At 34.1% G+C, this 12,477-nt stretch overlaps 1 protein-coding gene across 7 annotated transcripts; it reads left to right on the top strand.

Moving 5' to 3' along the window:
- Positions 1-1,028: 1,028 nt before the first annotated feature.
- On the top strand, positions 1,029-12,250 carry LOC130799162 (beta-amylase 2, chloroplastic-like). Of its 7 annotated transcripts, none has more exons than XR_009039252.1 (10): positions 1,029-1,378; positions 6,091-6,159; positions 6,373-6,576; positions 8,376-8,570; positions 8,787-8,951; positions 9,200-9,460; positions 9,879-10,097; positions 10,712-10,931; positions 11,234-11,394; positions 11,690-12,250. XR_009039252.1 is itself a non-coding variant. In XM_057662253.1 (9 exons), the coding sequence occupies exons 1-9, from the start codon at positions 1,121-1,123 to the stop codon at positions 11,323-11,325; spliced, it is 1,683 nt and encodes a 560-aa protein (XP_057518236.1). In that variant the 5' UTR covers positions 1,039-1,120; the 3' UTR covers positions 11,326-11,564. The 7 variants fall into 7 exon arrangements, 2 of the variants coding, with proteins under 2 accessions (XP_057518236.1, XP_057518237.1); XR_009039253.1 differs by having other exon boundaries at positions 1,040-1,378; positions 11,011-11,394; positions 11,690-12,206; XR_009039254.1 differs by lacking the exon at positions 11,690-12,250 and adding an exon at positions 11,011-11,101 and having other exon boundaries at positions 1,040-1,378; positions 11,234-11,564.
- Positions 12,251-12,477: the final 227 nt, after the last annotated feature.

The following is a 12,477-nucleotide window of genomic DNA, read 5'->3' as shown; positions in this document are numbered from 1 at the left end:
TTGCCTATATTTTAAATTTTAACCATTTTAAAACATTAATATATACTCCTTCTGTTCCTTAATGTAGTTCACACAAGGAATGTTTAAGAAAAATAAAATCTTTTTAGATAGTAGATATATTATTTTATTTAATAATAAATTTGATGGATAAAAAGTGGGGAACATAAATATTAAAAAAATATTAAAATAAAATTAGTGGAAAAAATATGAGAACACAACTAATAAAAAAATCTTTTTATAAAGTTAGTGAGGAATATGTGGTATCATAAGGAATATAAAAATATAAAAATGAATTTAGTTAAAGATATGTGGGGACCATGAACATTATTAATATATTAAAACGAGGATCATCAAAGTTATTTTTGTCTAAAATTTGTGATGTAAATAGAAAAATTCTCTATGAGAACAACAATTGGAACATTTCAAAATGACAAAAGAGAACTTCTTTAAGCAACGGAGGGAGTACTAATTAGTCTTGTGTTTCTAGTTTCGTGTGAAACAAAATAAGTTTGACCTACTTTAAGCAATTTAATAGCTAAAAAACCTTAAAAACCAATCATGAAACGTAATTTAAATATTTGCCTATTTTTCCAATTCTAACAATTTAATTCGCATAAATATTACAATTTTCAAGAACGAATGAGAATGTTTTGTATGAGACCGTCTCATAGTGAGACGGTCTCGTACAAACAGCCCAACTAATGTATTTTTAAAAATAAATTAATTGAATATATAATTATTTTTTACTTTTGTTTCAAAACTAAATATTGGGTCAAAACCATATTAAGCCATCCTGAAACTCTTTATAAATAATTTGTCCATAGTTATTTGGTATTAGGATCCTTTTTATTTTCTCTATTACTAATATTAGGATTTTGACACCTATTTTAAAATAAAAATAAAATGTTAAATTTCTTTTTAAACTCTATCAAGTAAGTATAGTCATTAGATTGATTAATAAATCTCCTATTCCTAACTCGGATATTTGGCACTAAAGTCTAAAATATGTGTCATGGACTTCAAGATTCTAATTCTTTTTTTCTTGGATTGCTCAACGCTCCAGATTTTTTGATCTTCTTTATCCTTCGTTTCTTAATCTTCTAAAACAGATTTCCCAAATATGGCAACGGCACCGTTTCAAACAACAACACTGCTGTGGAGTCAACTAACCTTATCACTCAGCCCAATTCGTCCGAGTTCAATTTCGGGTAAAACTCGCAAATTTCATCTCAGAGCGAGTTCTGGGTCATCGAGATACAAGACTCAGAGATGGGTTAAGTTTCAAACCGAAGGTGAGAGATTGAAAAGTACCTTTGTCAACGTTGCGGGTAGTGATGATGATGAATGTTCTTCAGTAGATAATTTGGAAGATAAAGAGGTAATATTTTAGTCGTTTATTTATACTTGTAATGAGTTCATGACTAAGCATTTGGTTAATTTTCAATTTCATTTTCGATAAAATAATGATTATTTAATTAAGCGTATGTGATAATTTATAATTTGATTATGTTCTTAATTTTGCGGTTTTATAGTGATTAAGCTTGATTTTAGTTCCATCATTGACAAAACATTATGAAGTAGATAGATGATAAGAGGTTTGGAGTTAGGTTGAGAAGTATCTTCCCATACATAAGATACACATTTGAAGTACCCTTCAAAAACCTCAACAACCACTTTAACGCTTCTCAATGTCCCTTACCTGGATTAGACATGTATCTACTCACCAAACTAATGACATGAGCAATGTTGGGCCTATAACATATCAATATATCGTAGCATATATAGCATTATCATCAGTGTAAGTTTAAGGAATTCTTACCATTTGCTCTCTTTTTTTAATGGACACAACTTCTTGGACAATTTGAAGAAGCAAGAGGAGTTGACACATTTATAGTATCACCATGGAGAAGCGTTGCAACTCTTTCAAATTCTCTACCTCAAACAAATCAATTTTATACCATTGCCTTTGGTGAGTGCTTCAACCCATACAATGATTTCTTCAACCGACACACATGTCCTTCCTTGGCGACCTCAAAATCTTCTGGTTGCTTTATGAATACCGCATAGCTATGCCATAGCAACTACCTTGGTTATAGAAGAGTGCTTCACCACCAACAGTGAAAATACCTCATGAAAATCTACACCTTCAATTTGACAGTATTCCTTAGCAACTACCCTAGCTTTGTAGATGGGGGCAACACTATTAGAAGGACCCTCCGCCTCGTCAATATCTACTTGCACCCAATACTCTTCTTTTTCTTAGGTGCTTCAACAATATCCGGAGTCTTGATTTTGGTAGGAGATTCCATCTCTTGCTTTATAGATATCAACCACTTCCTTGAGTCATTTTAGGCCATAGTCTCCTTGTACGTACTAGGTTCATTCACCGCCTCGACTTCACTAGCAATGTTGAGAGCATATGTAACATAATCTCACTCTTCAATGTACCTTCTTGGAGCCACGGTCTTCCTCTTTTTCATTGTAGAGGACAAAGGAGAAGACCTCTCTTGTTGATCATCATCATCATCATCTTTTTCCTTAATATTGGGAGGTTGAACCCCCTCTTGTACGTCGTCGGAAATTCGGGAGTATCTTCATCATTAGACACAGGCTTTTCTACACTAGAGAATAACACAACATTTTCATCAAATACAACATTCCAATAAGTTGTTATTCTCTTTAGTTTTTCACACCACACCCTATACCCTTTTACACCCACTCCATACCCCACAATATTTTCTAGCCCTAGGTTCTAATTTCCCGTCACTTATATGAATGTAAGCCGAACACCCAAAGACTATAATAACTAGAATAATTTGCCGGAGTGCTGTACAACACTTCTTATGGGGACTTGAACTTCTAGGCAGTATGAGGCGATCGATTGATCAAGTAATATGCCATAGCCACCGCTTCGGCCCAATGTGCTTCTCCAATTTTTCTTGGTTTAGCATACGCCTTGCTCTCTCCAACAATGTCTTGTTCATTCTCTCCGCAACAACATTTTGTTGTAGCCTTTTCACACACGTTCTATGCCGCTTTCGAACAATATTGAAGAAATTTCCCATCAACAAATTCTATACCATTGTCAGTTCTTAATGCCTTAATGCTCCTACCGGTCTTTTTCTCAATCATCATCATACATACGAACAGTCTGAACCAGAATTAGTTGTAGCCAAGCCGCTTGTTCGAGCGGGCCAAAACTTCAGTCACTGTTTGCTTGCTGTTGAGTGCTCATTCGAGCACCTATCCTGCTCGTTTGAGCACTCTAAACTTTTCATTCTCTGGAAGCTTCTAATCTTCTGCCTCGTTCAAGGCAAAGGGCAACTTGTGAGTGCCTTATTCGAGCATATAACTGCAGAGCCAACTCTTGCACTTCCTCATTAAGTCTATTGATTATAAACTTCATATACATCATTACTCTCACCATTACATACATCATCAAAGTTCACCTCGATTGCTCCCATAACTTTTATGCATTAACATACATAATTAAGCACACTTAATTTGCACACCCTTAATGCACATCCTTAATGGTGTACTCCAGTCACCATAACTTAAACATTAGTCAAAGTTTATAGTTGGGATTGTGGTTAAACCCTACACAAAGATTTAAGGAATATTAGGGGCATTAAAGTTGTATGTATGATAATAAAGAGGGATAAAATGTTGGATGAGAACATTGAAAAAAAAGTGGTGTGAACATTTCCATACAAGGTAGGGAAATGTTATGGAAATAATATGAAAAATCTTATGCAAAGAAAATCAAGTCATTATTGATGCTCATGTTACCAACACTTGTTGATCTTGCTTAATTTTTTTCTATTGTTCTCTTATCCCAATGCACATTTTTTATGCTGGGACTTTTTTTACAAAACTTCTTCTAAACTCGAATCTTCAACCATTTTTTTTGTAACCAGTGCTCAATACTCATGTCACTTTAGTGATTCAAAATATTATTGTCTCCAAATTTTGTGTTATTGGTACTCATGTCACCAAACTTCTTAAGAAATATTCCTACATTTTCTTATAAAAGAGTCTCCTCATTGTTTTGTTCGCTAAAATTGACAGTTTCATCATTTTTCTTAGACCTACAGTTATTGCCAATAAATAAACATTTTGCACAACAACATTGTGGTTTTCCTATGAAGTAACAATTGACATGGTTTGAATGCTTACAAAGTTCACAAAATAATTTAGTCTTCGAACTTTTATTTTCGTTGTATCATCCTTTTGCAGGGCTCTTACATTTTGGGGGTAAAATCACCGCTTTCCTCTAGTCCTCCCTTTGAAGGGAGTACGAGTATGGATTGTCCGTCACCTTCCCTCACCCAGACTCTGCTTTCGGGCGGGATATTGGGTAATGATGATGACGATGACGATGACGATGACGATGATGATGATGATGATTTTATCATCTTTATACTTAAAATTAAAATTTTCTTGTAGATTCGTCTATTTATCTTCTTCATTAATGTGTATATTCTTCCTTTGTTCATGGCACTCTAAGATCCCCTCAGTAGTTCAACTGAAATTGTTGATTGATCTTTTATATTATTATATTTTTTAATTAATGATAATAATATTTTCTTAAAAATTTTAATCTTTAATATTTTCTCCATATGATTTCATTTGATGCACAATTTCAGTTGCTCTTGAAGAATTACCTTTCCTTAATTCTCCTTTTTTTCATTTTAAATTTTCAAAAGAACTTCTTAAAGATTGGAGTTTAGTACTTCTCACATTTCTATCTATAAAAGTCTTGTTGCAAAATTTCCCACGCCTCATTTGTTGTGTCAGCCCTTAAAATCCTTAGGAAGATGGTGTTTGAACCCGCTTTTTGCATCAAATATAAGGGTTTGGCATCGTTTGTCCTTTCCTCCTCTTGCTTCTTTTTTCTGAGCATGCCTCATCCTTTCTCTATATAACCTTGATCGATGAATATCCTTGCTCCCTCAAAAATTAGTAATGGGAAATATGAAAAGTTGCTCGCCATGGATTATTTTTATTTTGGGTATTTGGTGTGCTTATAGCTTTCATACCTAATGTAGATAGAATGCTTTGAGAAGGTATTTGATTGGTTTCTTATTGGTTGGATTGCAATACACAGGTAATCAAGTATTATAGCCTAATGCATGTCAGCGGAATGGCATTGTGCATTGTTGACTTTACATAACCATTTTTTTTATTTGTTTCTAATCATTTCTAGAGTTTACTACGTCTAGGACATTTTCTAACTCTAGGTCATTCTAGGCTAGTTTGTCTAAATAGCTTAAAGTCTACCACTTGCATTAGTTTTCTAGATTTGTCTAGGATTTTTCACATTACTTCTAACAAATGTAGCAAACTGAATAGAAAATAATAGCAAAGTTTGCTAATTCGAAGGACAAAGGATGAATTTGGGTGTGTTTGTGCATGCATATGTGTAATGTAACATTGTAACTTATAGTAGGAAGACTCTTTTAAGTTGTGACTTATAGACGACAGTACTTGTAATGTTCTCATAGATTTTGTGATTCATAACCGACAAATTGTCTTGCCATAATCTGATACCATAATGTTGACCTCTATATTTATTTAAGTGCTCCGTTTCTCCCAAAGATGAGCCAAATGTTTATGCTTCTTATGTTTCATATTAAAATGACATGTTGTAAAGTGAAAATTATTTATGTGAATTGTTCCGAATGTTTTTTGCAACAAACCTATCTTATATGTAGCACCCAAACTCCAAATAAGTGGGAGCTTAATGACTTGGGGTAATGAAATATTTTTGTAGTTTTCCCCAAGATGTAAAAGCTTTTAGGGATAATTAGTTCACATATATTATATAGAGGAAGTATATCTATAAAAACGTTTCTCTTATTTTTTTAGTTTCTTCATTATTTTTGTGATGTTAATCAACTGTGAAGGTTTACCATTATTAGATTTCGTGATCTTGTTTCATTTTCTATTATCGTCAAATGTAGCTCGTCCACTCTAAAATCCCGTTAGGCTTTTTATTTGTAGGCTACCAACTTCCCGCACGTCAAATAGGTTTGAGTCGCTTATTTCTAGTCAATTTCACAATTTTTTCAATTTTTTGAGTTAGTACAGGCAATCCCAAAGCTGCCGGAACATGATTATGCTGGAACACCTTATGTTCCTGTCTACGTGATGTTGCCTGTAAGTTTTGCTTGTTCTTTTGCATTTATTAGTTTTTCTCATTACATTGTCCAAATTGATTCATATCCTCCATTGACTTTAGAGCAGTATTTTTTATAGTCTCACAACTAATGCTAACAAACGTTCTTTTACATTTTCACTTGTTCTGTTCTGTTACAAAACGCAAAGTCCTCAAATGAATTGATTATACCCTCTCATGTCTCTATTATGTAGTTGGGTATCATTGACATGAATTGTGATTTGGTGGATCGACATAATCTCATTGAGCAACTAAAAGTTTTAAAGTCAATTAATGTTGATGGTGTTATGGTTGATTGTTGGTGGGGCATAGTAGAGGCAATTGCACCGCAACATTACAATTGGAGTGGTTACAGGAAGCTATTTCAAATTGTGCATGGTGTTGGGCTTAAATTACAGGTATTTTAATTTTTCGTGATCTTGTCAAGATATTTACAACATGTATCTTCTGCTTGCATCGTGTAGTTTCCATGAACTTGCTGCTAAGGTTCATAAAGGTTAGTGGGATTCAGTGGCGGATCCAGAATTGAAACTCATTGGGAGCATAATTGATAAAAAAAATTCAAATCATCATAAATGTATATATAAAATTAATATTTTCAATTGGATGTTTTGCTAAACCGTAAAAAAAAGATAATTAAGAAAAATTAATTATGTTTTAAATAGGTATTAGAAATTGTAACTACATTTTATTGACCTTTGTTGTATATCTCTGAACACATATTAAGTGCATAAAATCCCTTATTGGTTTAGAAAATGAATAGCAGGGCTGGTTAGACCTTGCTTCACAACCCACAGGTAGCAGGTTCAAATCCTATTGTAACCAATTAAATAAATTTTTTTAAAATGCAGTGCCCTCACGTGAGGGCACATGAGGGCACCTAGATCCGCCTATGAGTGGGAATATATTGGATATTGTATATGTGTTTAGGTAGTTATTATTACTTTTAGGGAAATTCCACATGGTACCATCGCACTTTCATGAAACGCCAGTGGTAGCACTTTTGTAAGATTTTTCCACATGGTAGCATCCAGTTTATGCCTTATCTAACTGTCGTAGCATTTTCCGTTAAATTCTTGTTAATTTCCATTTAATTCACCATTTTGACGTTTTATCCTTATTAAGTGTTGGTTGTAGTCTTTATACTTTGCCTTAAACAATTTTTATGCTCTCAAATATTTAATTCACCATTTTGACGTTAGAACATTTAAGTGTTTGTTTTCATTCAAATTGGTGAATTAAACGATGAACTAAACATTTGAGGGTATAAAAATGGTTTAGGGCAAATTATAAAGACAAAAATCAACACTTAATAAGGGTAGAAATGTCAAAATGGTGAATTAAATGGAAATTGACAAGAATTTAACGAAAAATGCTATGGTAGTTAGATAAGGTATAAACTGTATGCTACCATGTGGAAAAATCTTACAAAAGTGCTATTGCTGGCGTTTCACGAAAGCTCGATGCTACCATGTGGAATTTCCCTTACTTTTATTTGGATTTGGATAGCACTATTAGCTTTGAGGGAGAATTATTTTTGGAAGATTAGATTATCGAAAGTGTGGATGCTTAGATGTATTAGCAAAAATAAATTGAGGGATAAAATTCAAAACAAAGACTTAAAAAACGTTAGGTATTTGTATTGCAAAAAATGAGGATCAGATGGAAGAGAATTGTTATAAAGAGTTTGGGCATGTAAAATGACGCCGTATTGGTGAAATAATAAGGACATTAGAAAATTTATAAAGAGTGCGAGAAGACCGACGAAAATCTAGAGGATAGAAGTGGAGAAGGAACATTTAGATACACGGGTTTAGATAATAAAAAATCAAAATTAATGGAAAAGTTAAATATGTTGATACCTATCTTTTGGGATTAAGGTTTTGGCATTGTTGTTGTACGGCTAAGTGTGAGAGCGTGTGTTTAGAGCTAACATTTAAATAGGAGTAGACTTGAAACTCTAAAATTTGTTGTTCAGCTCTTACCTCTTACTTATACGTTGTTAGGAGTGATTTGTGTTTTTGTCTACTTGTTTGAGATTGCTGCCCTGGTAGGATTGGACTCAGGAAGCTTTACTGCAGTAACATGCAACAGATACTCTTGAAAAAAAGACCTCTTTTACAAGTTCCTAATTTGGAAGCCTGATTAATATCGCCTTATGGTTCACGATCCATATAAAGTGTTTTTACTAAAACAGGTGGTTATGTCTTTCCATGAATGTGGAGGTAATATTGGGGATGATGTGCACATTCCACTCCCACGTTGGATCACAGATTTAGGTCAAGATAATCCTGATATATATTTCACGGATCAAGAAGGTAGGCGCAATACAGAATGCCTCTCCTGGGGGATTGACAAAGAACGTGTACTAAGAGGTCGTACGGCGGTTGAGGTATTGTTATTTTTGAAGCTTTTTTTTTTTGTTATTTGTAAGTACAACATGATTATGCTTATATGGCCCGAACTTAGTCATTTTAAAATTGCATCAAGAGAGGAAAATGTTCATGACATTACCGTGGTTGTTGCTGTTAGGTACCTTGTATTTGTGAAGTCCCTAATTTTTGTGGTATGTCACTGTACTTCTGAAACTTGTCTAGTGACTAAACAGGTGTACTTTGACTATATGAGAAGCTTCCGTGTGGAATTTGATGACTTTTTTGTGAGTGGAACTATATGTGAGATAGAGGTTGGGCTTGGTCCATGTGGGGAGCTACGCTATCCATCCTATCCAGCAAAGCATGGTTGGAAGTATCCAGGCATTGGTGGATTTCAGGTAAAAACATGGCTGTATATGCATTGAAGATTCCTCCTCCTCAAACAATTTAAATACATCCTATTTCTAAGCAATACATAATTTTAAAATAAATACAATAAAAAAGAATTTTGAGAATTATTCTTACCTCGAATAAAGTTGTTTCTACGATGTTGACTACTTATCAACTATCTTTAATTGTCTTCCCCAATACCCTAATGGTACATAGAGGTAACCTTGAACATAATTCAAAACATGTCTTGTTGCAGTGTTATGACAAGTATCTACTGAAGAGTCTGCAGAAGGCAGCTGAAGTAAGGGGGCATTTGTCTTGGGCTAGAGCTCCTGAAAATGCCGGCTGTTATAATTCTTGGCCCGACAAGACAGGGTTCTTCAGAGATGGTGGAGATTATGACAGTTATTATGGAAGATTCTTTCTCAAGTGGTATTCAAAGGTTCTCATTGATCATGGAGATCGTGTACTTGCCTTGGCAAACCTAGCTTTTGAAGGCTGTAAAATTGCTGCTAAGGTGAGGACGCAATGTTTCAACCCCAGTATGACATTTGTGATTGCCAAGCATATTATAACTCGGCGCGTTTAGTGTTGTTATAATTGCTGGGAATGGTAATAGAAAGCTAGTGTAATTTTGGTGGGAAAAACAAGTTTATTGGTCATGCTTAAACTTCAATCATTTCAATTTTTCAAAAAATTCATTTCAATGATCACCATTTGGAGATTTGGTATTATGTGGTAATGGAAAATTGTAAACAAAAAGGCTTTTTGTTATCAAAGTTTTATCACCATGGGAACAACATGGTAAATTCACGAAAATTTTCGCTATAAATCATTCTCATTACCACCATTTAGTACTAACAACCAAATGAGCCATGCAAGGTTGCTAGTAAAAAGTATTTTACTTCTAATAACGAGCTTTAATTGGTTTGCAGCTCTCAGGTATTCATTGGTGGTACAAGACAGCTAGTCATGCTGCTGAGCTGACTTCTGGGTTTTACAATCCTTGCAATCGTGATGGGTATGCTCCGATAGCTGCAATGCTAAAAAAACATGGGGTTGCTCTGAACTTTACCTGTGTGGAATTACGCACAATGGATCAAGAAGAGGTGTTCCCTGAGGCCCTAGCAGATCCAGAGGGATTGGTTTGGCAGGTAATCTATTACAGGACTGACTTTAATTGGCATTTGTACTATCCTGTAGGGATAAGGGACTTGTTCCAAGAAACTTTTGTGGTAAAGAGATCAAATGACCTGACTAGACCAATTTTTTCTGGTTCTTTTTTTACTCGCCTTTTCCCAGCTGGTGTGACCAGTTTGATGATCTTTTTAAGAGGCCCACCTTGTATATTAACTTGTTAGTATGTTGGACTCAGTAATGCTAGTTTGATAATCTTTTCGAAAGGTCCATCTAACTTGTATACATGTTGGATTTAGTAATGCCCGTGATAAAAATTTTGGTCAACTAATCTACTATTGATGATGAACATGTTAGGTTGAATTGATAGGATTCAACCTCCTGATGGTTCACACTACTATAGAGATTACTATACTTGCATTATAGAAGTATAAGAAAAGACAAGAAATGCAGATATGATTTGATGCATTGTTTTAGGCTTTAGAGCTTGTATGACTTTGCTTTAGATATTTTTTTTTGATAACTTGTCTTGAGAGCAGAAATCGATTTATTTTTAATATTGGAAACTATGACGTTTTAAAATTTTTTAAGTTTTTAGATTAGATCCTTAACATTTGCTCTTTGACTTCAGGTCCTGAATGCTGCTTGGGATGTTTGTATACCAGTTGCTAGTGAGAATGCTCTTCCTTGCTTTGACAGAGAGGGTTATAACAAAATATCGGAAAATGCCAAACCCCAGAATGATCCTGATGGAAAGCATTTATCCGCATTTACTTATCTCAGGCTCAATCCTGAATTAATGGAGGGATCCAACTTCATGGAATTTGAAAGATTTGTCAAGAGAATGCATGGTATCTTTTGTTATGTATTCATGAACATTTTTAGTAACAGATTGTTGGGTATCTATATAGATCTCCCTGTTTTTTTCAGGCATCAGCTCACAATCACTAATTTACGCATAAGAGAACACTGCAGAATAAGTAGAACGCATAATTATCTGCAAAAATACTCTATTAAAAAGGTCAGGACTCGGGAGAACTGGCCTAAACCTTGCTAAGTCAAATGGTGGTAGTTACGAAATCGTGTCATTTCAAATGATGATATAATACACAGTGATTTTCAAACGAGTTAATGTTTCAGAATTGTTTGACAGGAGAATCAGTCCCAGATCTTAACTGCCTTGTGGGAAGATCGTTACCTGAAAGTCAGGAGCCGCCTTTCAGACTTCCATCTGAAGCCTACTAAAACAGCATACAACTCAACTATAGTGCCATCTGTCAAGCCGTGTTCATAATAATATATTAATGCTAGCTGGTATGATCCATTATTATTTTAAAAAAAAATGTAAGTTTGTATATATTACAATGAGTTGGTGTTAGAATTGGTGGATTAGAACATAAGAAAAGATGTTTTATTAATCTAAAATCTTCATAACAAATGCCCATACAAGCTCTTATTTATATAGAAATTAAGAGCAGCAAAAAGAGACTTGTTTTTTTTTTTTTTTTTTTTTTTTTGTTTTGAGATTAACAGACTTATATAACAAACATAAAAGTTAGGTATAACTAACTTTGTGTACAATCCTAACTAATCCTATTGAACTAATCAGGACCGTTGATATAGGAAGGCTGAACACCCTTGATATTATTGAAGCACAAATAGACTTCAGAATGCCGAAAAAGCCTCAGAATGAAGTACCTCAAGAATGCTGCTGCGGATGCTCTCTTACTGCATGCTATTGTGCCACTTTTGTGTTGAAGATGCTAGTTGCTGATGATTTTGAGATATAAGAACAACATGCTATCTTAACATCCCTTCAAACTTGGGGTTAAAAACGCCTAGTTTGTCTAATAGCTATTTAAAGTGCATAGAGGGAAAAACTTTTGTAAATAAAAATGAGTTCTTGTAGGCAGATAAGACTATTGTAATACTCCCTCTATAACCTTGTCCCATGAAAATGACAATTAAATTCTATATGTTTAGTTCTCATGAAAAATCGGATTTTTGTCAATGAAAATAGCTAATTGATTGTCACAAAAAAGAGTGACTGACATGCTTATTTGAACATGAAGTTCCTGAAGTAATCTAATTAGTCAAGTTAGTTCTGATATTGTACTTTCCATTGCTCTGTATTCAGCTTTTGAACTTGACTTGGACACAATCTGTTGTTTTATGCCTTTTCAACTTATAAGAGAGTTTCTCAACATCATAACATAGCCTGCAATAGATTTTCAACGCAAGATCCCCAATTAAAGTCTGAATATGCTCGGAGGATAAGTTTATCTTGCCCTTGTAATTTAATGCCTTGTTCACAAGTAGAAAGCACACAATTTAATGTATGAAGCAATTCTTTCCAATGTGAACTCCTTGGTTTTTTTGCATAAATTGGCTAAGACT

The sequence above is a fragment of the Amaranthus tricolor genome, chromosome 14 (assembly GCF_026212465.1).
Source record: "Amaranthus tricolor cultivar Red isolate AtriRed21 chromosome 14, ASM2621246v1, whole genome shotgun sequence".
In the NCBI taxonomy this organism is placed as follows: domain Eukaryota; kingdom Viridiplantae; phylum Streptophyta; class Magnoliopsida; order Caryophyllales; family Amaranthaceae; genus Amaranthus; species Amaranthus tricolor.
The sequence above is the reverse complement of the archived record's forward strand: the minus strand, read 5'-3'. Positions and strand labels throughout refer to the sequence as shown.